This window comes from Corvus kubaryi, unplaced genomic scaffold (assembly GCF_017639235.1).
Source record: "Corvus kubaryi isolate FWS band 111438036 unplaced genomic scaffold, C.kubaryi_AGA036_p1.0 37398, whole genome shotgun sequence".
Lineage (NCBI taxonomy): Eukaryota > Metazoa > Chordata > Aves > Passeriformes > Corvidae > Corvus > Corvus kubaryi.
The window spans coordinates 4,404,366-4,426,785 of record NW_024581137.1 but is presented as its reverse complement, the minus strand read 5'-3'; the positions used below and the strand labels follow the sequence as shown (position 1 = coordinate 4,426,785).

Genomic DNA, 22,420 nt, shown 5'->3' with positions numbered 1-22,420 from the left:
CTCACATTCTAAAATATTACTTTATGGACCTAATGCTCTGGTTTGATTTGTAGTTTATTATTCAGTTTGTTCTGAAGTAGTAAAATGGAGAACGGTTCAGATCTCAAAGTAAATAATGAAACATTTGCTAAAGGCCAACTTAATAAAACTCATATAATACTTCAAACGAAAGCTTATTTTGATCAACTCAAAAGAATCTCCATACAGGTTAGACTGATATGTGACAGTCACTGCTTAAATATACAACCCACCTCTCTCAATTTAACCCTATTGGTTAAATATCAGTACAATTTAACCAATATGATTAAATATGGTTACTTTACCCTGATACTGATATAGTAGAAGGTATCAGTACTCTTGCAACAGAGGATTTGGCCAAGAGTTTAAAAAAAAGTAAAATATGGTTAACTTACACAAGCACAACACATGAACACAATGATGAAAGACTGAAGAACTCCAGCTGTTCCCACAATCCATGTTAAACGCAGGAAAAGGATGACTCCCAAGATGTTTTGCAAACAGGGAAGATACACACCAATAAAAGTGCCCATTTGTGGACCCTGGAAAAAAAGTGAGAACATCAATTCCTTTGTACTAAAAAATTTAAACCCATAAGAACTTTATGGCACAAACCCTTATCACAAATGCTCCACGAACAAATGCCAAGTGAAACTGAATGGTAGCTTCAGAGTGTCCAGCTTCACAAATATTCACATGCTATTTATGCAGAAAAATTCCTGAAAAGAGAGAAAACTATTTGTGATAGTGAACTCTCTTGTTCCACAGGAATTAGGATGAAAACTTGATAGGGATAGGGCAGTCCTTTATCTGTTGATTATAACACTTTACAAACTTTCTTCTGAAATACCAGTTACAGGGTAAAGTTGCATGTTGAAGATAAGCTACTGCCATAATCAAAATATCATCTATAGTCTGCAAAATTGCCACACAGCTGGCACAAGAAGTTATATTCAAAAGTATTTTCAATTTTTAAAAACGACAGACAAGGTATTAAGACAGAGGAAGAAGTAATGCAGTGTAGATACAAAAATGCTGCTAGCAAGGATTTTCTTGCTATTTTCTAAGTCCATGAGAGACTTCTCTCTCTCACAGGAGAGGTAGCAGGGTATGTAAACAACCAAGCCACCTGCAACCTTGAAAAGTCTTGTTTATGGTATAGTAGGAAAATATTTTGACAATGGATGTTTTAGGATTTTAGCCAATCACCCCAAGGGGTGGCTGATCCTTTGTCCAATTAGACTATGAAGAAAAAAGTCTATAAAAGAGTTTGTAAAATAAATAAATAAATCAATCTTGCTGCACAATTCCTGCCTGCTGGATCTTCTCTCCTCCTCCTCCCTATGGCTGCGGGACACAGTGATATACCCTAGGGCCCAGGCCTGCGGTAATAATGCAGAGCTGACTACAATTTCTTTTTTCAAAAGTTGTAAAACCTGCCACAACATAGTATATGTGTACCTTTTATTTGCTAGTGATCATCATAGGTGAAGACACACACAAAAGAATTCAGGCTTCATCACTAAAGTTTTGGTCTTCAGCATTTATGAAGAGAAATCAGGCTTTGAAATACTCTAGTTAGAATCAACAGTTATACACAGTAGCTTTCCAGATACACAAGGTGGTCTTAAATCACAACTTGGGCTGTGAAAAATGGCAATCAATTTAAATAAATAAGCAAGCATTGATGCTTTAGAAGTTATCAAAATTATTTAGAAAATACTAAGTTTCCAAGTACTTATAAGGAATCATAGAATGTCATTTGGACTATGTTTTTTTATTTTTAGCATCTTGGGCAATACCCATGTGCAACATCAACACTACTGTCTCAATCACACCATTAAAAATGCTGCTCTGACAGGCTGCTACTTAACTACCACAATTTCAGAAATGAAATTAAGACACTATCTTGGTTTTGAAAGACAGGTGTCTGCTAAGGAAGGCAGAAGCCTCCCTTGAAGTGGCAGATGTAACCCCTTTCCCTCCGAGTTATTATAATTTTGAAATCAAGGGCCTTTAGGCAAAGATGTGGGAAAATAGGAATAACAGTTCTTTACTATTATATATATAACCAGTCAAACAAAACAACAATAACTATGGCAGTAACAGCAAACAATCACAAACCCAGTCCCAGCCTTCTCGGCTGTCGGGCCCTTTCCCCTCGGGTGCAGTTCCGCTCGCAGCCGGCAGGGGCGCTGGCGGCTCCCGGTGAGCAGGGCAGGTGCGATGGTTCCCCCGCGGCTGCAGGGGGCGCTCCGGAGCGAGCTCGGGGAGCACGTGGCACCAGTGGCCTGGGATCCCGGGAAGGGATGGAACAAGGGCTTCACAAACCGCTGGACAGCTGGCCCCGGTGTCCGGCTGGACTCTCAGGAACAGCAGGCTGGAGCGGCAGGGACGAGCACAAATCCCAGAGGCCAGACGAGATGTATCCAAATGGGGAACCCCCCGGAGGTCAGTCAGGCAGGTCGACGGCTACAACGCAGCGAAAGCTCGAAGCAGCAGCGGGGCAGGGCGGCCACAGCCCGGCCTCCAGCAGGGCAGGGAAAGCGGCTTTGGGATCCCGGCATTGTTTCCAGCAGAAAGAAAAACGGTCGAAGAAAAAGAACCAGCAGCTCCTTTCTCTGCATCTTCTCTCTCCGAACGCCAAGAGCGAACTGACCCCACACCCAGGTGAAACAAAGGAGTAGCCAGGCCCACCCCACCCCCAATGGGCAGCTCTTTTGTCTTTCTTAAGTACAGTCTGTTACAGCGGGGATTACTGCAACACGCATATATCAAACCAGGAGTCCCGTGGAAGCGAAGTATATATGGACAGATTCGTGGTAGATGTTTCAGAGATGTTTATTTCTCCAGCCGCATGGCTGGGGCTCAGCTCAGGAACTCCCCAGTCACGGGACCCGAGGGTCCTTGGCCACACCAGGGAACCCAAACCAACCAATGGGAAATGAAGCTGACCAGGGGCAGGGAAACCCCGTGTCTCCCCCCCAGGGCCCCTCTCCCAGGGCTCCATGGCAGGGGGAGAGACCCCAACAACAGCCATTTGTCCCCTAGCAACATGCATATGGGAAAAAATTCCTTTAACAGGAAAAAAACTAGGACTAAACTAAAACCCCAACAGACACGTACATAAAAATCATGTTATCAAGCCACCACATGGCGCACAAACAAGATTAAGTGTTTATTTGGATAGTCAGCTCCAGAGGGAGTAATATGGTGCTGCATTGAAAAAAACCTCTACACAGCGGCTGAATGGACAACAGGGATCACACTAAGGAAAGTGTGAGTAGATCAGTGTTAGTTTTCCCGTGTCTGAAGTTTACCTTCAGATGAGATGAAACAAATATAGATCAAGCACAACTAGACAAACAGAAAGAAAGCACACTCATGAACAAATGCAGGATAAGCAAAAAGTTAAACAAACAGCTGGACTTTATTCCTGACTCTTGCCCACTGTCCTGGTACCAACTTCCACTCAAAATCTCCCTTCCGGTCAAATGAGTCGCCCTTCTTAGCTTATTTTCATCTCTGTCTCTTCTGCTCTGTGCTCATTTTCCTTTCACTCATTCTCATGTGCTTCTCCTCTTTTCTTCATAGCTCAGCATATAAATTCAGTAGCAGCACCCCTTCTCCTACAAAAAGAGAGATGACTCCCAGCACTGTCCCTTTCCCAACCTCTACCTTAATTATCTTCGTTTCAGTCACCATGCAGCTCATCATCCCTCCTTGCCTACAAGTTCTTATACTCTATCAGGTTTTGATCCAAGCTTTCTCCTTCCAAAACAGTCCTTGCTCTCAGAGGGATCAATCTAACATGCCACTACAGACTCCAACTGTTGCATACATTCCATTTCTACAGAGGCAGAGACACACACTTTGGGTATCCAGTAGACAGACAACCCTTGATGAATTCAGTTCACTTCTAGCAAGTGTGTTTAGCAATGTGTCAAACAGAATATATGCCTTCCCCTCCCCCAAGTATAGTATTTTTGATGTTTGCAACAAAATGTTTTCTTGGAACGCATCCACTAAGTTTTAAAAATACTTACTCTGACACACAAAACCAAGACAGTTACTCAAAAAAACTACTACCATGTTAAGAGATACAAATATGCTTATAGATTTAAGAGTGACCTGCTTCATCTCAAACTTGCCTTAACATAACTACCTAAAAACCTAGGCAGTTAAAATATATTAATAAACCTGCAAAAAGTCCTATTGTATGCTCACTAGAGGTAGGTAACAGGTACTGATGCTCAAACAAGTTCACAAGGAAGAAGAAACTGGGTATAATCCATATTTCAGATCCTAGATTAGCACATGTTTTTCCTAGGGGTTCTACAGCAAAGTCTTGCTAAAATATGCTAACAAGAACATCAAGTTAACACAAGTCCTTCTGCAAATGCTTCAGTTCTAAACATGGTATTACAAATCTTACTCCTGTTTTTAGGTATCCACATATTCTATTTTCAGGTTGAAAAATGCTCCTCTTTGTAGTTAGCTTTGTCTCGATAAATTATTAGAAGTCTAAATACCTTGACTTCCTTTCGTTTGCTGTCTTCATCTGCTTCATGTTCCACCACTCCTTGAGTCAGATTGGTGTAGTTTGCTAGTTTATTCAGAAGAGACGACACCATGGGGTTACTATCCATTTCTTCCTGTTGGATTTTGAAGAACACTGCATTTATTAAATAGATTTTTTTTAAAGTCATCATTTTATGATACTACTTCAAACACATACTCAACAGGTCAGCCCTGATTCAGCCAAATAAAAAAATTAGCATGACAAAATACCACTAAGCTTTCAACCAACAGGAGAGTTCTATTCTTTCTAGAAGTTTAACACTACATGGCTGTGTTGCACCATTTCTTTCATATTTTTACACTATCTTAAAATATGCAGCTCGAATATAAGGAAAACCTAGAGAAGGACCACTGTTAATTTTAAAAATATATTTCTATCACAATACAGTCTTTAGCAATTGTACTGGTAGGGCTGAGTCATTAGGGTGTTTTTCCAGCATCTTGCTTGTGTTTAAAGAGTGACTTCAAATGATTTCTCAAGCACCAAAATACTTAAGGATCTCTCTAAAGTCTACCACTGCAGGCTTACATATTTTATCTTACACCAGGCATACTACTTCCAAAGTGTTAATGTGTTGAAAATACCCACACATATGCATATCACATGTTATTGCACATATGTAATACCACCTGACACAGAAGTCAGCCCATCTTTCTTTAGCCAATTATCTGCCACGAAACAAAAACATGCTAAAACAAATAACAAAATCCAGAAGAATATACAACACAAGAATCCCAAGAAAAATGGATCCAAGGGAATTCAATTAAATACACAAAAACTGAACACTGGAAAGAAGACGAGATCGGGTTTTTGGGGGAGGTCTGAGTGCTGGAGAGCTAGCCAGAGTAACGACACATACACCAATACGATTTGAGCATCGTTCTCTCCTTTATTGTTTACCTATACAAGCTTATATCTACTTTTGCAAAGATTCACACCCAGTCCCTCTAGACGGCCTCTAATCCGTGGGAGAATGAACCAGTGTATTGCCAGGGGCTTTCAGGGCTGCCTGCAGCCAGGTGCTTTCCAGGGTTGCCTGCAGCCAGGGGCCAGTTCAGGGGTTTTTCCTCAGCAACCCTGGGTTGTCCAATCTTTCCAGGGGTATCATATGCCCCTGTTCCGCAACGAATCCCTCTACAATTGGGGTGACAAACACAGACAAGAAGTATCTCTGCCTGGGAGATTAGGTAATGATAACAATCATAATAGTCAAACTTCTTTTTAACAATTTATACAACAACTCCAACATCTGAAAACATCAGAAAAACAAGATTGTAGGAAACTTACTCTGAAACATACATAGTATGAGAAAAGATTCACAACAACATCACCATTGGTGATGAAGTCACTAGAAGGCTTTCAACATGATACTGTTAACAGCACTGTCTATAACTTGAGATATGTAAAAGTAATGGTTTTATATCAGCTGAGGATTTAAGGTAGGTCATGATTCAAAATAACAGATTTGGGACAAAAAGCAGCTACGGCCAAGTTATCATCACTAAGGAAAACAGCAACTAATTTGAACCACATAAAGTTTTGGGAATGGCTTTATGGAATAGAGCCTGAAGGAGAGAAATTCAGTGACAAAACTTAAATATTGTTCCTGTCAAAAAATACTAAGATATTGCATACATGATAAAAAGACAATTAATTATGGACATTATTTTGATCCTTAGCACAATTTTCTCTAAGACAGCGAAAAATAGTACATACACATTTTTTGGTTCATGCACAAAATGAACTGAAAGATCATGTCCTCTGCGCAAAGACATTTGAAAGGAAGAAGAGAGAAGCATAAGAGAACAAGAAAACATTTACAAGAATGCAACAGCAAGGTGGCTAAACAATATTGGAAGGACCTTGCTTTTGTTAACAGCAAGCATCAGAGCCAGGCCAGTTGATGCTGCTAGAGCAGAACAACTAAGGTTTTTACTAGAAATACTACTTAATTGCAAAAGTGGCCCTTAAATGTACTAAATTAATATACTTTTTTCACTAATTGATTATAATCATTCAGTCGATTATAGAGGTATGAAACATCCATTATAAAGCAGATGTTTACATTAGAAATTGCTATGGTATGCTCTATACTATAATTGGACAATACAACTAAGTCATGGCTTATAAGTTTGTTTTATAGCTTTGCTGCTTTACGAGAAATCTGTGATTCCCCTGTTGAACAAAATCTTTTGCTAATCCTTTAAAAACTGAATACTGCTTTCTTAAAACAAATAGATTTAACTTCCAGCAACTTCCTCTAACAATGTCTAGATTCTAGCCCAAAAAAATTAAATGCAAGAATTATTTTGTCTTATTATTTCTTCCCATTAATGCACACCAGTATTTACTGTTCTTGCCTATATATCATTCAAATCCACTGAAATGGAATGTTAGCAGGAACCAAACTATGAAAAAGTTATTAAAACTCATTTTCCCCCCACTAAATTTCAAGACAGAAAGCAAGCAGGTGCTTGCGCATCTCCATGAAAGGTAAAATATGTTTTTGGAGTATTTAACTCACCTCAAAGAGAGCCATATTCTTTCCTTCATACGTATTTCCTCTGTCAAATTCTGCTCTGTTAATAAATGGACTACTTTCCCTGGCAGTCCCATCCCCTAGTGGAAAAGTAACAGAATTAAAAACAAGAGAAAGATAAAATGAAATGATACATTATACCATAAAAGGAATAGTTACAAGACTCTGGTTTAAGAAATGGTTCTAAAAAACACCATAGGTGGCTGCAAAACCCACTCTTCATCTCAGACATGCAGATGTTAAACATTTAAGGAAATTAAGTTTATTTTAACAGTCTAATCTTTGTATAGCATTCTATCTCTTAACTCTTACTTATTATTCTCTAACACACACACTGATTTCTCCCCTACCTTTTCTAGTTTACCTAAAAACACTTGATAATTGCAATAAACTTCACATAAATGTTCTGGATATACAATAAAATAACCCCCCAGCCTGGCTTTTCATTACTTTACTAACTCCCTCAAAAAATCTCCAGTAGTTGAGGCAGGAATTTATGAAAAACAATGCAAAAGGAATTACTTTGTAAAGGTTGTGGGGACCCTTCCATGACATGTTTTACTTAATCTATTCCTTATTGAAATATAAACTTCATTAACCTGTAGCTCTACTGATCTGCTCTGGCACTCCTCTCAAAAAATACAGCATTACTTTCACTGCCTTCCAGCCCACAAACTACATAAACTATTACATGCTGATACTGTCACAATATTGGCATTTCCAAATAATCTCAAGTCCTTGCCTGTGCCACTTTGCCTGTCTTTTTGCTCTTATATTCACAAATTACAGCAATAGCACCTACGACAGTTTCTTCACTACAGAATTAAAGAACAATTGAAGAACAAGTTGTACTCTTCTTCCCTGTCTCCTCCCTCTGCCCCTACAGGACATTTCTCTCCACATGAAGTCCCAGAAGAAAGCTCTGGCAAACATGTACACTAGTCTCAGCACAACATATTACCTTGGTTGTAAACCAGACATAAATAGATCTCAGTCCCTCAAAAAGAAGAGGCACTGTGGATTTCCCACCACTGATTTCCTACCACTCTCTACAGTATCACTAACTTGTTGGTATCATGACATAGAAACCACATACTGTCATAAGAGACACAGAAGATAGCAATTGTCCATTAGGACTCTAAAATTAGTTCCCCAGTCCAGAGAAGAAATGGTGATGAATTCACCTGTACAATATACCTCCTTCTATCCTTATCCTCCAACTTTCATTTTTCTGTTTCTCTACAGGTTATATTTAGTCTCCCACTGCTTCAAGTCCTACAGCCTGGTTAGGTGCCCCTCGTCCAACAACGGTTAATGCAAGGCCAGCAGAAGGAGCATTGTGAACGCAAAAGAATCTCCCTCATGAACTAACACCTTGAAATTTTTCACAGTATATGGAACATGTTGGTTTAGCACAAGATTATCTGAGAAATTGACATTTATCCTTTAATGGGCTCCATTGTATTTAGAGAAAGGTTCAGTTAGCTTTTTTACAGACAACAAAAAGCAACTCCATCCTAAAACAAATACATCCTGATTCCTCTTTTCATTTTGCTAAAGCATGTGAGCACTAGGACTTCTTGCTTAAGACATTGCATTTCCTTTCCAAGATTTTTGGAACATTGTTTTTCTTTTATCTCCATTCCTTGAAATCACCCCATTGTTTTTGGTGAAGCTTTATAAACCATTCATTAAAAGGTCCATTCCCAAGTTAAAATAAAACTAAGGTTGTTCTATGTCAGTCTTGCTGAGGTCACACTTCTATCGACTTTCTCACCAACTGACAGCTGGTACCTGTAATGATTAACTAAATATTAGTATTCCTCTCAGGGTACTTCCAATCCCTTCAGAAAGGATAACTCTTCGAAAAGTGAGCAGGGAAATTTCAATTATTGTTTTGAACTCATACAGAATGTAGTGTCACTGGAGTTACTCCTTCAGTGGGTATCACCAGACTAATCAAAACACCAAAAGGGTAGCAAAAAAAATAACGTGAATCAGTATTCATAATTCTGACGTTAAATACTATGGTTTTGTCTAACCAGTTCTGGACATAAAAATCAGTATCTCAGCACTACACAATATTTTAAATTGTAGGTAGAAGAATAGTGAAGCTGTCCTTTATATGTTCGTATTTCTAAACAGAGTTACTTGGCTTTGCTCCAATAGGAAAAAGCTCAGAGCACAATATCTCTAAGAAACGTGTCTTGTTAAATGCACCTAACAGTCATCAAATGGAAAAATGCAGAACTTAGGATCTGAAGAATAGGAAACCTTTTTCAGTGTTTCCAACCAATATTCTGCCTATTTCAAAGCTTTCTAACAATAGTCTTCAAAACAGTCTGGTAGTGACAGAGTGCAAAAAAGTCCTGTTTCTCTAATACAGCTCTCTTTTTGTATTTGTGGATATTTGGCACAGCATTTTGATAGGTATTGCTGATCATGTCAAATATTATTTTAGCTTCACTTGAAAAAGAATCAATGCTGAAAAAGTGACCACAAAAGCAAACTGAGAAGTACTCTGTCATCTGCAGTTTGTTGACTAATTCTACAATTGTCATAAAGTCATTAGAATCACAGAATCATAAAAGCATTAAGGTTGGAAAAGAGCTCTACGATCAGGTTCAAATTTTGACTGAACACTACCATGCCAACATAACCACAGCACTAAGTGCCACATTCAGTCATTTCTTGAACACCCCCAGGGATGGTGGCTCTACCACCTCCCTGGGCAGTCCATTCCAATGTTTAACCACCTTTTCAGTACAAAAATTCTTCCTGATGTCCAACCTGAGCCTCCCTGGGTGCAGCTTGAGGCCATTTCCTCTAGCCATATTGCTAGTTGCCTGGGAGAAGAGGCCAACCTCCACCTTGCTACAACTCCTTTCAGGTAGTTAGAGAGTGATACGGTATCCCCAGAGCCTCCTTTTCTTTATGCTGAACAAGCCCAGCTCCCTCAGCCACTCCTCACCAGACTTGTGCTCCAGACCCTTCACCAATTTCATTGCTCTTCTCTGGACACACTCTGCAACTCAACCTCTTTCTTGAAGAGAGGGGCCAAAAAGTGGACACAAAACTCGAGGTGTGGCCTTAACAGTGCCAAGTACAGAGCAACAATCACTTCCCTAGTCCTGCTAGCCACACTATTTTCAATACAGGGCAGGATGCCATTGGCCTTCTTGTCCACCTGGGCACACTGCTGGCCCATATTCATCCAGCTGCTGGTCCTGCACTCCAAGGTCCTATTTTGATGGGCCACTGTCAAGTAACTCTTCTCCCAGCCGGTAGAGTTGCATGGGGTTGTTGTGCATGACATGGTGCTTTGCCTTATTGAACCTCATACGTGTGCTACAGTGGCTAACCTCCAGTTGTCTGGAACCTCCCCAGTTTATCAGGACTAACAATAATGATAGAGAATGGCTTAGCAAGCTCATCCGCCAGCTCACACAGTACACTCTGGTGGGTCCCATCCAGCCCCATAAACTTGTGAGTGTCTAAGTGGCTCAACAGATCACTGACTACTTTTTTCTAGATTACAGGGGGTCAGTTCTGCTCCCCGTCTCTCTCTACCAGCTCAGGGGGCTGGTTCTCGTGAGGAAAACCAATCTTTCTGTTGAAGACTGAGGCAAAGAAGGCACCTCAGACTTCCTCATCCTTGGTTACAATGTTTCCCTTCACATCCAATAAAGGATAGGTTTTCCTTGGTCCTCTTTGTTGTTAATATATTTATAAAAACACCTATGAACACCTTTGAGTTTTCATCACTGCTGTCAAAAAAAAATCACCTTTATTTCAAATTTAAAAACACCACCTTTTGAAGTATGCTTATTGAATATGTTTAGATATTCAGTGAGCCTTATAAACATGTAAATCAAATTGACATGTATTATATCATTCAGGAGAAAGAACTAGTTTCAGGATCTCAACACACAGACAACATCCATGGTGAAGTTAACCAAACAAACCATCTCAATCTTTAGCTTGTCCCTTCTTCAAAAGAAGATTCAACAGAAAAGAAATTATTTGCTAGAAAACCAGAACTAACAGGATTAACACTTTTCACAAATGCTGTAAATCTTGCCCCTCATGCATCAGGTGGACAATAGAAAAAGCTATTTCAGTTACTGAGGTAACATGGAACACAAAAGGAATAAGTACTTCATTTCACTAGTAAGTCTCAAGCCATCTACAGTTTATCTTAACCTGATTCCCTTGAATTCTATGAGGAAGCTTTAAAACGGTCAAATCATAGAATAACTTAGGTTGGAAAAGAACCATTGAGTCAAACTACTCACCTAACACTGCCAAATTCAACACTAAACAATGTCCCTAAGCACCACACCTACACATATTTTAAACACCACCAGGGATGGTGACTCAGCCACTTCCTTGGGCAGCCTGTTCCAATGCCTGACAAACAAATCACCTTTCCCTTAGGTTTCTTTGAAGTTGAGTCTGTTCAAACTCTTCTCAAGTGTGGAGCTGAGTTAAACATAAAATAAAAATTATAATTTCCAGTGTAGTTTCAGACATGTCTTTAAGCTGCATTTCTTCTGAAAACCAGTGTCTGCAACTAAAGCATTCCAAAAATCTATACTTCCTGTTGCTTGATTTCTGAAAGTAACTCAATTTATGAGGATTTATAGGCAAAAATCTTAAATCTTGACTAGTATCTAATTTTGGACCACAAGAAAGACAAAATAACAACAACAACAAAAAACTTCTTTGGGTTTGGTTATGGTATACTTCATCTGTCTTCTGGCACACAAAAAAAATTTGTTGGTTGATGTCATACTCCATGTCACCCAGTATAAGTCATCAAAGCCTAAGCTTTAAAAATTATGTTTCTACCCCATATCTGCTTTAAAAATTATTACTATTTTTAATCTGATACAGAATGTTCATATAACCTAGCACAACTCTGTGCTTATTGCTGGACCAGTAGACAAACTGAAGCCCTAACTAATGTACCTTTCCTAAAAGCCTGTGTGGTGTTTGCTGTGTTGATGGGACAAGCAAAAAGCCCTACTCTTGATTTCTACAGATACTCAAGCACTGTGGTGGGTAGTTATATCTGCATGGAAATTAGCTGCAACAATGACATTTTCTTTTGCAGACAAGACATACAGCTGCAGGAAGAGAAGGTAGGAGATCTGTCTCAAGGTAATAGTCAGTGTGTTCATGCAGATCATCACAATGTGCACACTCCCATACTCTCTAGTCCCCCAAACCCACACAAATTACCACAAACCATCCCAGAGCTGTGCTGGTCTTAAATTTGCTGACAATGTCATCCTTATTAACACTTCCACACACCAAACAAAACTTAGGTAAAAATTTTTGCGTATCACAATTCAGTGTTGGTCACAGAGGCAAAAGACAGCAATGTGTCCAAATTCATATTCTCCAGAAGTTTCAGAGTAGTGATCCTAAAAAACATCGACAGGTAGATTACTTTTAAGGTATGTTAATAGTTCAAAATTTCTAAGCTGATCCAAACTGGCGCATTTTATATAGTGCAAAACAGAACCCAACAGTATAGGTTAAACATGCAGAAGCCACCTTTGCCAAAGAAGTGGCCCTCTCATTTGGGGGTTGGACTAGATGATCTCCAGGTGTCCGTTCAAGCCCTAACAACTTTGCAATTCCCCTCTTATACTTACTACTCACCCATCTGCATCCCCATATCACACTGTTCCTCCCACGAATTGAACTATTTATTATAAATGCTTATGCTGTCACCAGAGACAATCAGCATAGGAATGAGCAATTCCTCGAAGAGAAACAACTTCCTTAGCATTCATGACAATAGCACTAAATTCCCACATCTGCTTCCTTCCCCACCCCTGAATCACAAGTAGTAGAGTGTGAAAAAAAAATGTTATAGGTGTCTTGTCATAGAGAAAGTGGCAGAGGAAGGCTAGAGGTAGACAAGGAAACGATCATTTAAGTGATCCTAAATTTCCACTATGATGTCTGTTCAAGAGATTAAGGACAAAAATATTTGACTATCTAATCTGATTTCCCATCTTTCCGCAGGCTGCAGAATTTCATTTGAGCATTAAGCTCTATAACTCTGAAAAAAGAATAAGCGGTGTATCTCTTGATGTTTCCAGAACTGAAATAAGAATAAAAACCCTATTAATTTATATAAAGAATAAGGTTTTTTTAATACTGAAAAAATCTCAGATTGTTCCGTATTTCTATTTAAATTTGGCTCTTTCAAACTTCTAGCAATAACATCCTAGTAACAGCTTCCAAATGTAACCACTCATAGTATTTTCTCTCTGTGAAGGTAACTATACTCATTCAAGCAATCTCAACCTTTCTATTGAAAAACCAAAAAAGTTAAGTTCCTAAAACTTTTTTCTAACTTTTAAATTATTTTTGTGGAAACATTCTGTACAGGTTTTAAGTTACACAAAACAAAAAAAATTCAAACTTTAAAAATCAAAAACAGCCTTCTAACACCAGTCTCAGTCAAAGCTATTTACAGAAGTATAATCGTCACCTCTCCACTCCAAGGATCAGGTTAGCCTTCTTTACCACAGCATTAAACCAAGCTCATGCTATTCTATTCCAGTCTGACCCCTAAATCCTTTCCAGATTCACTGCTTTCTCACTGTCCCACACTATGTCTGCCATCATTATTCATATTCAAGTATATGCTCCTAATGCTCCTATTTACTTTTGTATTCAAACACATTTTGTCCAAAAAAGCAAGCACCTTTTTCTCCTGACATGAGGTAAGAGTCTAACATCTATCTGAAAAACAAAAGTAGGTTGCTTTCTTATGATAAAAGAATACAGGTGTTGTTCAAAGGAGTGAGAATTATCTAAAACTTTTGAACCACATGACTTCAAATAAGATAGCTCAGCTATGACAATGTATAACTGTTCTCCAAACACGTACTTGTGGAAAACTAGAAATGCTTTGATTCCCACTAGAAATTGTTAATTTTATATGCTGTTATCTAAAGCAGAACTGCAGTTGGAGAATAATCCTTCACAGAAAAGTCCTAACTTTTCATCGTTTGCAAAGGGCAACTCTTAATCACAGTCCGTGTACTGGCTCTGGTTAACAACATACAGGTGAAACATAACAATTTAAAATAAAAACTACGGTAGCATTTTCATTCAGATAGTATTTGGTCACATTAAGAAGAAACCACTGCAAACTGAGAATATGAAAATAAGATTCTGCGCAAGAGACAGCAAACACTTAATGTTAATGTAACAAAACTTTTTAAGGTAAAAGTACATAAAGTTTAAAAGTCAGTAAAACTGATGTATATGAGTGTCACATCCAAGAAAGCTGCCTGTGGCAAAACCTTTAATTCCATCTTCTCTATCCTGTATATTTACATCCTGTATGTTCAAGTTTTTGATTGGCAGGCAACTGAAGAGAAGTCATAGAATCTTAAAAATTAAATGCCTTAACACTTCCAATCTAAATCCACATATTGAAGCACTCCTTAGAGCTCTAAAATATAGTCAAGTTTTTAAAAGCCACTATCTTGCTATAAATTCAAATATGGAAAAGGCATCAATAAACTTGTTTGAACATATCTTACCTCATTTTTTCTGCCACATGGGTTTAAGAATTCAGTGCAACCTAACTCAAAGTTTCATGTTATTGGGCTCTTTTTAGTAATTAAATGTCTAAATGTAAAATATATTTATTATATCACAAAATTCTTGCAGTATTTTTATTAATGATTAGCACAATTTATATGTTATCTTGATATGCAGAACAAAGTGCATTTAAGCCCCTTGTAAATAAACTCCTTTACATAATGGATAATTCTAATACTACATACATCACCTAAGTTATTAACATAGCTAAATTTTAGCTTTTCTTTACTTAGGCTACTATTATAATCAAGCATAACTTCTAATGAAAACACTGCAAAAGCTCTTTATAAAGTCTTTATAATATGGCTGGAAGTATGGGAACCTGATATTTCAGTAAGAGAGATATTAGAACCACAGTATTGTCTTTAAAGAGACTCACTTAGATTTGGCCCGTTTTCTTCATAATGTTGTTCACTCATGGTTAAGGAAAATTAAGTCAGTTCCTCTGCTGATTCTTCACCCATCAAGAACTGAAACAGGAAACTGACAGTTCCTTCCTCTCAGCTTAGTGTAAGACCTCAAATCCTGTCTCTTACTAGCATTGGATTAATCCTGAAACTAGTCATGAAGGTTTCAGGCAGCATGAAGCATGCAGATGACACAAATTACATGATAGTCACAGAATTCTCTGAAGAGAATTAAGCTGAAGGATTTTTGTCAGCAATAAACACCCTCCTTAGTGAAATGGGAAGGTCAAGTCACTGAAATACCCCCACATCTTCATCTAATAGTAAGTACATTTAAAGTTTTATTTCTATCAAATAAATTCACTTTAAAATATCTCCACTAAACAGATCAGCAGAGATTAGCAACAAGTAGTATTAACCTATTCCAAAGGCCTATGTACTATTAAAAAACCCTCTTTTATGCACCAAGTACATATTAGTACTTAAGCAAGTTAGTTTTTAAACATTGATTTTATGTAGAAATAGTTGTCATTTATTCTACTTAAGGTGTAGCAGATAAACACTTTAAAATACAATCCTAGTAACTCTGTAAGCTCTTTTTAAAAATAAATATTTTTCAATTATAAAGGGTTCTCTTTAAGATTGGCAGCACAATTTGTTCATTCTCTTTCAAATTAAATGTCACTGTTTTCCAGTTTATGCATTCATTTATTACACACTCTATACCAGCCTTAAACAACTTCATACAAAGTGTTTCAATTCTGTTAAGTGGATGTTAGTAGTAGGAACAGACTAGTTCCTATGATCAAATATTTGAATGACATCCAAAATCTGCCTTTCGCTGATCATAACATCTATGTCGCAAGCATGGTCAGCTGTGGAAAGGCTATAAAGGTTGAAGGGTTGACTGAAAATATGCTAGACATCTCAGTGAGATTAACCTATCTTCCTCCATTGCACATATATATATACACACACACATACGTGTGTCGACTATTCCCTGGTTTTCCAATAAATAACATTTTACAGAAATTCACAGCATCCATGCCTCATTAGTTATATGATTACTTCTTCGTAGATGATCAGGTTTGTCATTGCTATTCCTTGTATTTGAGGGTTTTCAAATTTAAAAGATTTTGCAGGAGTTAGTTCTCACATTAGTTTCTAAATAAGAAACTGCTGTGGCAAGATAAATAATACTATGGGATGCTAAAAATACTAGTATGCCTTGAAACACCTGATACACACAGCTGCTAAGGAACAGAAAGCTGATCCACTTTACAAAGTTTTGACAGGTCTATCTAGACAGCCTCTACAAATATGTGTGAAGAAAACAAAATACCCAACAAAAATCAAACCCAGAATTTCTTATAAAACTTCATACATTGCTGCCTACAGACTCACATTTCCTTCTCTTCTTCAACCATTTACTGACTACCCTTTCTTTGTAGTATATTATAAACACATTAAAAGACACAGGCACATATGCTTTCTGCTACTTTGTGAATATTTGAGTCAGCAGGCTGCACCCTTAACTACGTTGTTCACTTGAAGTACTAGTTTCCATTCTGCCTCCTTATTCTTCTGAAGTACTACTGTGACTAGTGCTATAATCCCATAGCAATTCACAAATGTCTTCCACTCCTTCACATACATGAAAGTATCATATAATCAGAAAATACAAAGCTATGGAATTTCATATTATGAAGGAGTGCAGATCATAGAGTAAGAACATCCCAGGCTACTCCGTTACCACACAGATGATTATCAGGTGAGAATGTGTGAAAGGGGATAAATGCACAAAACTGTGCATTAATTGATAAGTGCTTTGCTAATAAGAATCAAAACTGTTGATCTAATGACAAGACAGCATACAGCTGATTCCCTCCAAAAAACAGCATTGAGTTTGATAGGGCAGGTTTGTCAGGTTTTTGTGTGTGTGGTAGGTTGGGTTTTTTTTTTTTTTTAAAAAAAGGTACTAGTGTAGTCAAGGAAGAACTACTTGTTTTTTAAGACAGACAATCCAATCAAAACCGATTAACATGCTAGATTTCTAAACAGCTGGAACAAAATAACATGCTGACCTATATAGGCTGAGTCAAATGGGAAATTCCCATTCTCCTCTTTTTTATTTTCCTCTTTGCTCTCAGCTTTACCCACCACTCACCTTGGCACAACCCTAGCCATTCTCACTTTTTGCAGCCCTCATTTACCTCAACTCAAAAACATGGGAAGCGTGATTTTTACCTCTGCAGCAGTTTAGTTTATTCACAGTTTAGCATGCTGAACCAGGCCAGTGAAACGTCTGATGGTGAAATGCAGGAAAAAGGAAGCAAACCCAATGACCCAGAGGAGGACAGGGAAAGAAATTATTTACTTCTTAGCCTTTTTCTCAAGGCTGGAGAAGTGAGAAGGGCAAATAGCCCTTCTCTGAGCAGCAGGCTTTTAGATGGGCTTAACTACAGCAGCTTTTAGCTGTACTAGTATTTCAGAATTCTTTAGTTTTCAGAAGAAAAACTCAAGAACAATTATTTGATTACACAGCATTAACCTAACAATTCCATACAATACCCAAAGCAACAGTAAGTAGAACATCTTTCACTTCCCAAAACTCTCTGTCAAGTATAGCATTTAATCTCTTCCTGAAGTCAGAGCTCTTCGCCTATAATTTACATACAAATTAATGCCTTCCCTTTTCAGTGTTTTCCTCTCTACTTCCAATTTTACAGACACACGGGAAGAGTCATACATAAATTCATCCACTTGATTGATAAACCACTATGAAAACAGCAGTTCCACTCTTCCTCTCATCTTGCCAGGATTTAAAAGTGTTCCAAGCCTTTCAGATGCTTTATATATACATATAGTCTAACAAATCCTGTCTAACTATGCCTGTATGTATATTCAGTATTTTGAGATTCCATCTGAGTAAACACCATACACCATGCCTCTCTGACTAGCTCTTCTACCAAAAGAAAATTTGTCCAGATTAATGCTGTACTACAGTCATCCATCTAGTACAAGAAACAAACTGTTGCCACAGTTTATATTGTTTTTGTTTTTCTATTTCATTTAGTTTAGAAAAAGAAGAGGCAGTTATTAAAACACTCATCATTAAATATACTAAGAGAACGGCAACTATATGTAGTATATATCTTTTATGAGTAAGTAAGGTTTAAGAGGAGAAAGCTTTGGAAGAAAATGACCCAACTTTGTCAGCTTGGTGTTTTACTATATTAGCTTCCTAAAATAATGTAAACACATTTAGTTTATCAAGTATCTGTTTTTATCTCTTTACATTTACATCCCACATCACACGGTATTAGCCTTTTTTATCTGTCATCTGTACCACAAAAATAAGATGACATTAAGAACTGCCTTTTACAAACCCCCATCTATTCACCTGTGGTCATCTAACAAAGTTAACCCCTCCCCCACACCTTTACAGAAGTATCCATTCTAACAGTGTCCAAACGTGCAAGATATGAACTAGCTCGCGTAGCGCTAGCAGTGATTCACACACCATACTTGGTATTGCTGCTACAACACGCTTCAGAAAAAGGAAGTGTTAAGAGCCACAAGAATTACTGATTTCCCAGCAGAGTCTTGGCATCCAAGTGAAAAATCACTCATTTCCCCAGCAACGCTGGTAGAGAAATACTAGTGCCCCTGCAAAAGGGGCTGTCCTGAGCAGACCCTTACTCAGGATGCCCGAGCTCCACCTCAGACTTGATTCTACTCCCCCAGGAGGCTTCAGGAGCGAGGCCTAGCAAGAAACAAGGCTCCGAACGCGACAGCATCTCGTAGCAAACACCTACTTAACCCTAGACACGGTCTCTGATGCAAAAGCACATGGCTGTACAAACACCTGGAGCAAGGCAGGTAAAACTGTACTCTTCTCTACAGTCTGAATCTTTCCTCCTAGCCCTCTCTCTAGTGAGCTCCAACAGCAACTACCTTTTAAGAGAGCCTAATGGCTGGACTTGATGATCTGATCCTAAAGGTCTCTACGTCTTTTCCGTCTGTTAAACCGCCGTGGGCGGCGCTGCTCCCGCCCGCTCCCCGTCGCAGGCGGGAGGCTGTCTGACCGTCCCACACCGCCCCCAGGCAGGCGCCGCGCCCGACCGCGGGGTGCTCCGCTCCCCCGGCCGGAGCCGCCCATGAGTACTTCCTCCTTTCGGCCAGCGGCGCTGGCTAAAGGAAACAAAGAGAAACAAGCTCTCAGCCACCCCAGGCGCCAGACTTTCGCCCTCTCCCGAAGCACACTTCTCCACCTGGACAGGTAGCCCCGTCATCGCCCGCTGCAGAGAGGCGATGGGGCCCCTCCACAGGAGTCAGGGGCTCTCCGGCGGTCGGCCGGCCCGCCACATGCGGCAGACCCGCTCCTCCGCACACAAAGAGCCGACGCTCTTCAGGCGTTGACCCCCGGCGCTTCCCCACTCTCTCACCGGTGCCCCGGTCCCTCTCGTCGCCTTCATCTTCCTCCTCTCGCTGCTGCCCATCCCGCTCCCCGCCCTGCGCCTCCACCGGCACCACCGTGAAGCTCGTCGGCATGGTGCAGACGGCCCCAGACCCGCTGGCGCCTCCTCCTAGGGCAGCGGGCAGGGTGAGCCGGGCGCTGCCGCCTCCCTCACGTGAGAGCCATTTCCTCACGCAGCGGGGGGGCGGTGGCCGGCACCGCGCCACCTCCCCCTCAGCGCCTGACTGATGGCGCTGCGGCCGTAGCTCCGAAGGGAGGGGCTCGGGCAGGGGCCCGGGCCCTGGGGCATCCTCTCTTTCTCAAACCTTGCCTTACAGTTATCCTTACAGCGCTAAGACCACCAGGCTGCTGCTCCTCTGATCCCGCCAGACAGAAACTGCCTTCCAAAGGAAACTAGAGCCAGGCTGCTGGACCTTAATCCTCCGGATCACTGAACAGATGACAGCATCCAGAACGCCCAAGCAGGAGATTTATGATCACCTTTTGGACAAGTGGAGGAGAAAGTCCACTGCACACATTTGGACTACCAGTAGATTAAGATGGCTCCCAGAAATCTGCTCTCCTGTGCAGCAGACATGGTTTGCAGTGGACAAGTCAAGGTCCTGTGATTCAGGCTGGAGTCACCATTTAAACTCTGACTGGAAGTGAAGCAGATTCAAAGAGTCAGTGGATGAGTAGTGTATCAAATTACATATTAATGATGTAGCACTAGTGATGAGATACAGCTCTTGTTTACCTCCAACTTCTATCTCAAAGGAAGTTGTAGCATCTCCACTCCAAAAGTAGAGAAAACAGATTTAGAAGCCAAGGGCATTTTTCTTGTCTCCTGCTCTCCTATCTTCTCAATCAAAGTGCTAGAATAAAGCAGAAATGCTATTCATGTCAGTCTGTATCTGTGTCTTTTGGAAGAGGACTCTGGTTGTTTTGTGGGTCCCATACTTCATTGGGATGGAAGATGTCTATGTAACACTACAGTCTGTCCCACAGCATAGAGGCCTTCAGAGAAGGGGGTGGGGAAAATGATTCTGGCCACCAAAGGTGGCAGTGAGATGGCAGATGTGGAGATGGTGGGGCAGGAAGAAAAGGACAGGGAGAGATGCACGGTAACATTTTGATACTTGGTAAATGGGCTTCCCATTCAAACCATGGTGTCACTGTGGTAACGAGAATAGTGGTTTGCATGAAAAAGAAGTTTCTTCATCCTCCCTCACCCTTCTTCCAAGCTTAAGAAAGCAACTGGAATGGTTTCTTTGCTAATGATAGCAGATCTCCAATGTTAATGATGTTATCTGCAGAGTTAAGGATGTTTTGGGGCACTTTTAAAGTTCATTTTGTTATGGTACATACTATTATCAAAATTAATAGTGTGAAGGAATCAGATACAATGATAAATTAGAATAGTAAATGTAATTTTGAAATATATACACAAAATAATAATTTCTTCTTCAAAACAAGAACTGATTTTTGTCCAGGACAGAGCTAATTTTTTAATGGTGACTGTGAGGGAGCAGACCATTGAACTATGTGTGCCTGTCTAGGTTGTTATTCTATCCCTTCACCGTCATCACCGGGGCAAAAACAAGGGATTCTTGTCTGGAGGGTCTGTCCACCACTAGTTTTCATTGTCCCAGGTTTAGTGAGCATATTTGCATGTAAATCACTCTTTCTTTGTACATTTTTGTTATTAGTATTGCTCCTGTTACTCTTCATTTTCTTATCTCCTTGCTGTTTCCAGTAAATTGCTCTTACCTCAACATGCAATCTCTGCCTTTTGTATCTCCCACCGAAGAGGGAGGGGAGCAGCTTGTGGTTTTCTTTCTAATGGGACTACTAAATTTGGAATACCATTCCTAAACCATGACAACAGCATTGTCTTGGTTTTGGACACAAAACTTCAGGAGGAAACACTCCAGAATAAGTGTCTCCTCCTAAGGGAAAAGGGCCTCTCTTTTTCCTCCACCAATAAGACAAGTGGGTCACAGCAAGCGAGAGTGGAAAAAAACCCAAACTGTTTGTTAACACCAAACAAAACAAGGTAGAACAGGGGAAAACCCTCAAAACACAACAAATTCCCAGAGAGGGAACAAACATGTGGGCTCGGACCAGCCGGGGCTACCCCGCGGGCCTGCTGGGGCCGCCCCTGCAGGCTCCCCGGACTGGCGAGGAGGGAAGGGAGGCAGTGCGGCAAGCGGAAGGAAAGGGAAAAAAAGAACAAGAAAAAAACCCCAACAGAACCTTTTCCCAGCTAGCTCGAACACAAAGGAAACCAAAAAGCAGCACAGCGCTCCCGGCGCACTCCCTCCCGAGCCCTTGGGCCGAACCGTTCAACTGGCCCCTTGGTCCGTGGCTCTGGGCCCGTCCCCAGGTCCATCTTAAAGGCACAGCGGCCTTGGGCATTGAGCGGACGGTTAAGGAATAAAGCGGCTTCATAACGTCACCCCAGGACAAGCATGCAGTGTATTAGGTATGGGATCATACATGAGCATTGAGAAGAAAATTTTCAATAGCTGATCATTTTTAAAGGAACATCCACCTGGTGCCTTGACAAGTCTATTGAAGGAAACTCATGTACCGTAAAAATGAAAACTGTCATACTGCATGCACAAAAGGTTGAGTGGAGAGAAATTAGGACTGCAGCCTTCATTTTACTCCAACCTGATACAATTATTTTTTTGTTTAAAATAGCTAAGAGCCAAAGAAAGAGTTTTGGGCTAAACGACTTTTTAATGATCAGAGGCAGCACTTCCTCTTCCAGCTCT

The 22,420-nt window shown here is 40.0% G+C and overlaps 1 protein-coding gene and 1 long non-coding RNA gene across 5 annotated transcripts in view; one reads left to right on the top strand and one right to left on the bottom strand.

The window, feature by feature from the left end:
• LOC121671363 (solute carrier family 12 member 7-like) overlaps positions 1-19,879 on the bottom strand; it is a 69,085-nt gene extending 49,206 nt beyond the window's left edge. Inside the window, exons 1-4 of one of the 4 annotated variants that reach the window (XM_042042858.1) lie at positions 19,630-19,879; positions 7,125-7,219; positions 4,551-4,673; positions 414-560 (exon numbers count right to left, since the gene is read on the bottom strand). In XM_042042858.1, the coding sequence (XP_041898792.1) occupies positions 414-560; positions 4,551-4,673; positions 7,125-7,219; positions 19,630-19,735 (471 nt within the window). In that variant the 5' untranslated portion in view covers positions 19,736-19,879. Of the gene's footprint in view, positions 1-413; positions 561-4,550; positions 4,674-7,124; positions 7,220-15,153; positions 15,263-19,629 lie in introns of those variants that run through there. The other 3 variants (XM_042042855.1, XM_042042856.1, XM_042042857.1) reach the window with 3 other exon arrangements.
• Positions 15,329-21,415, top strand: LOC121671364. The gene is made up of 2 exons (XR_006018492.1): positions 15,329-15,504; positions 18,929-21,415. It is a non-coding gene; the product is annotated as an uncharacterized LOC121671364 (long non-coding RNA).
• The last annotated feature ends 1,005 nt before the right edge of the window (positions 21,416-22,420 follow it).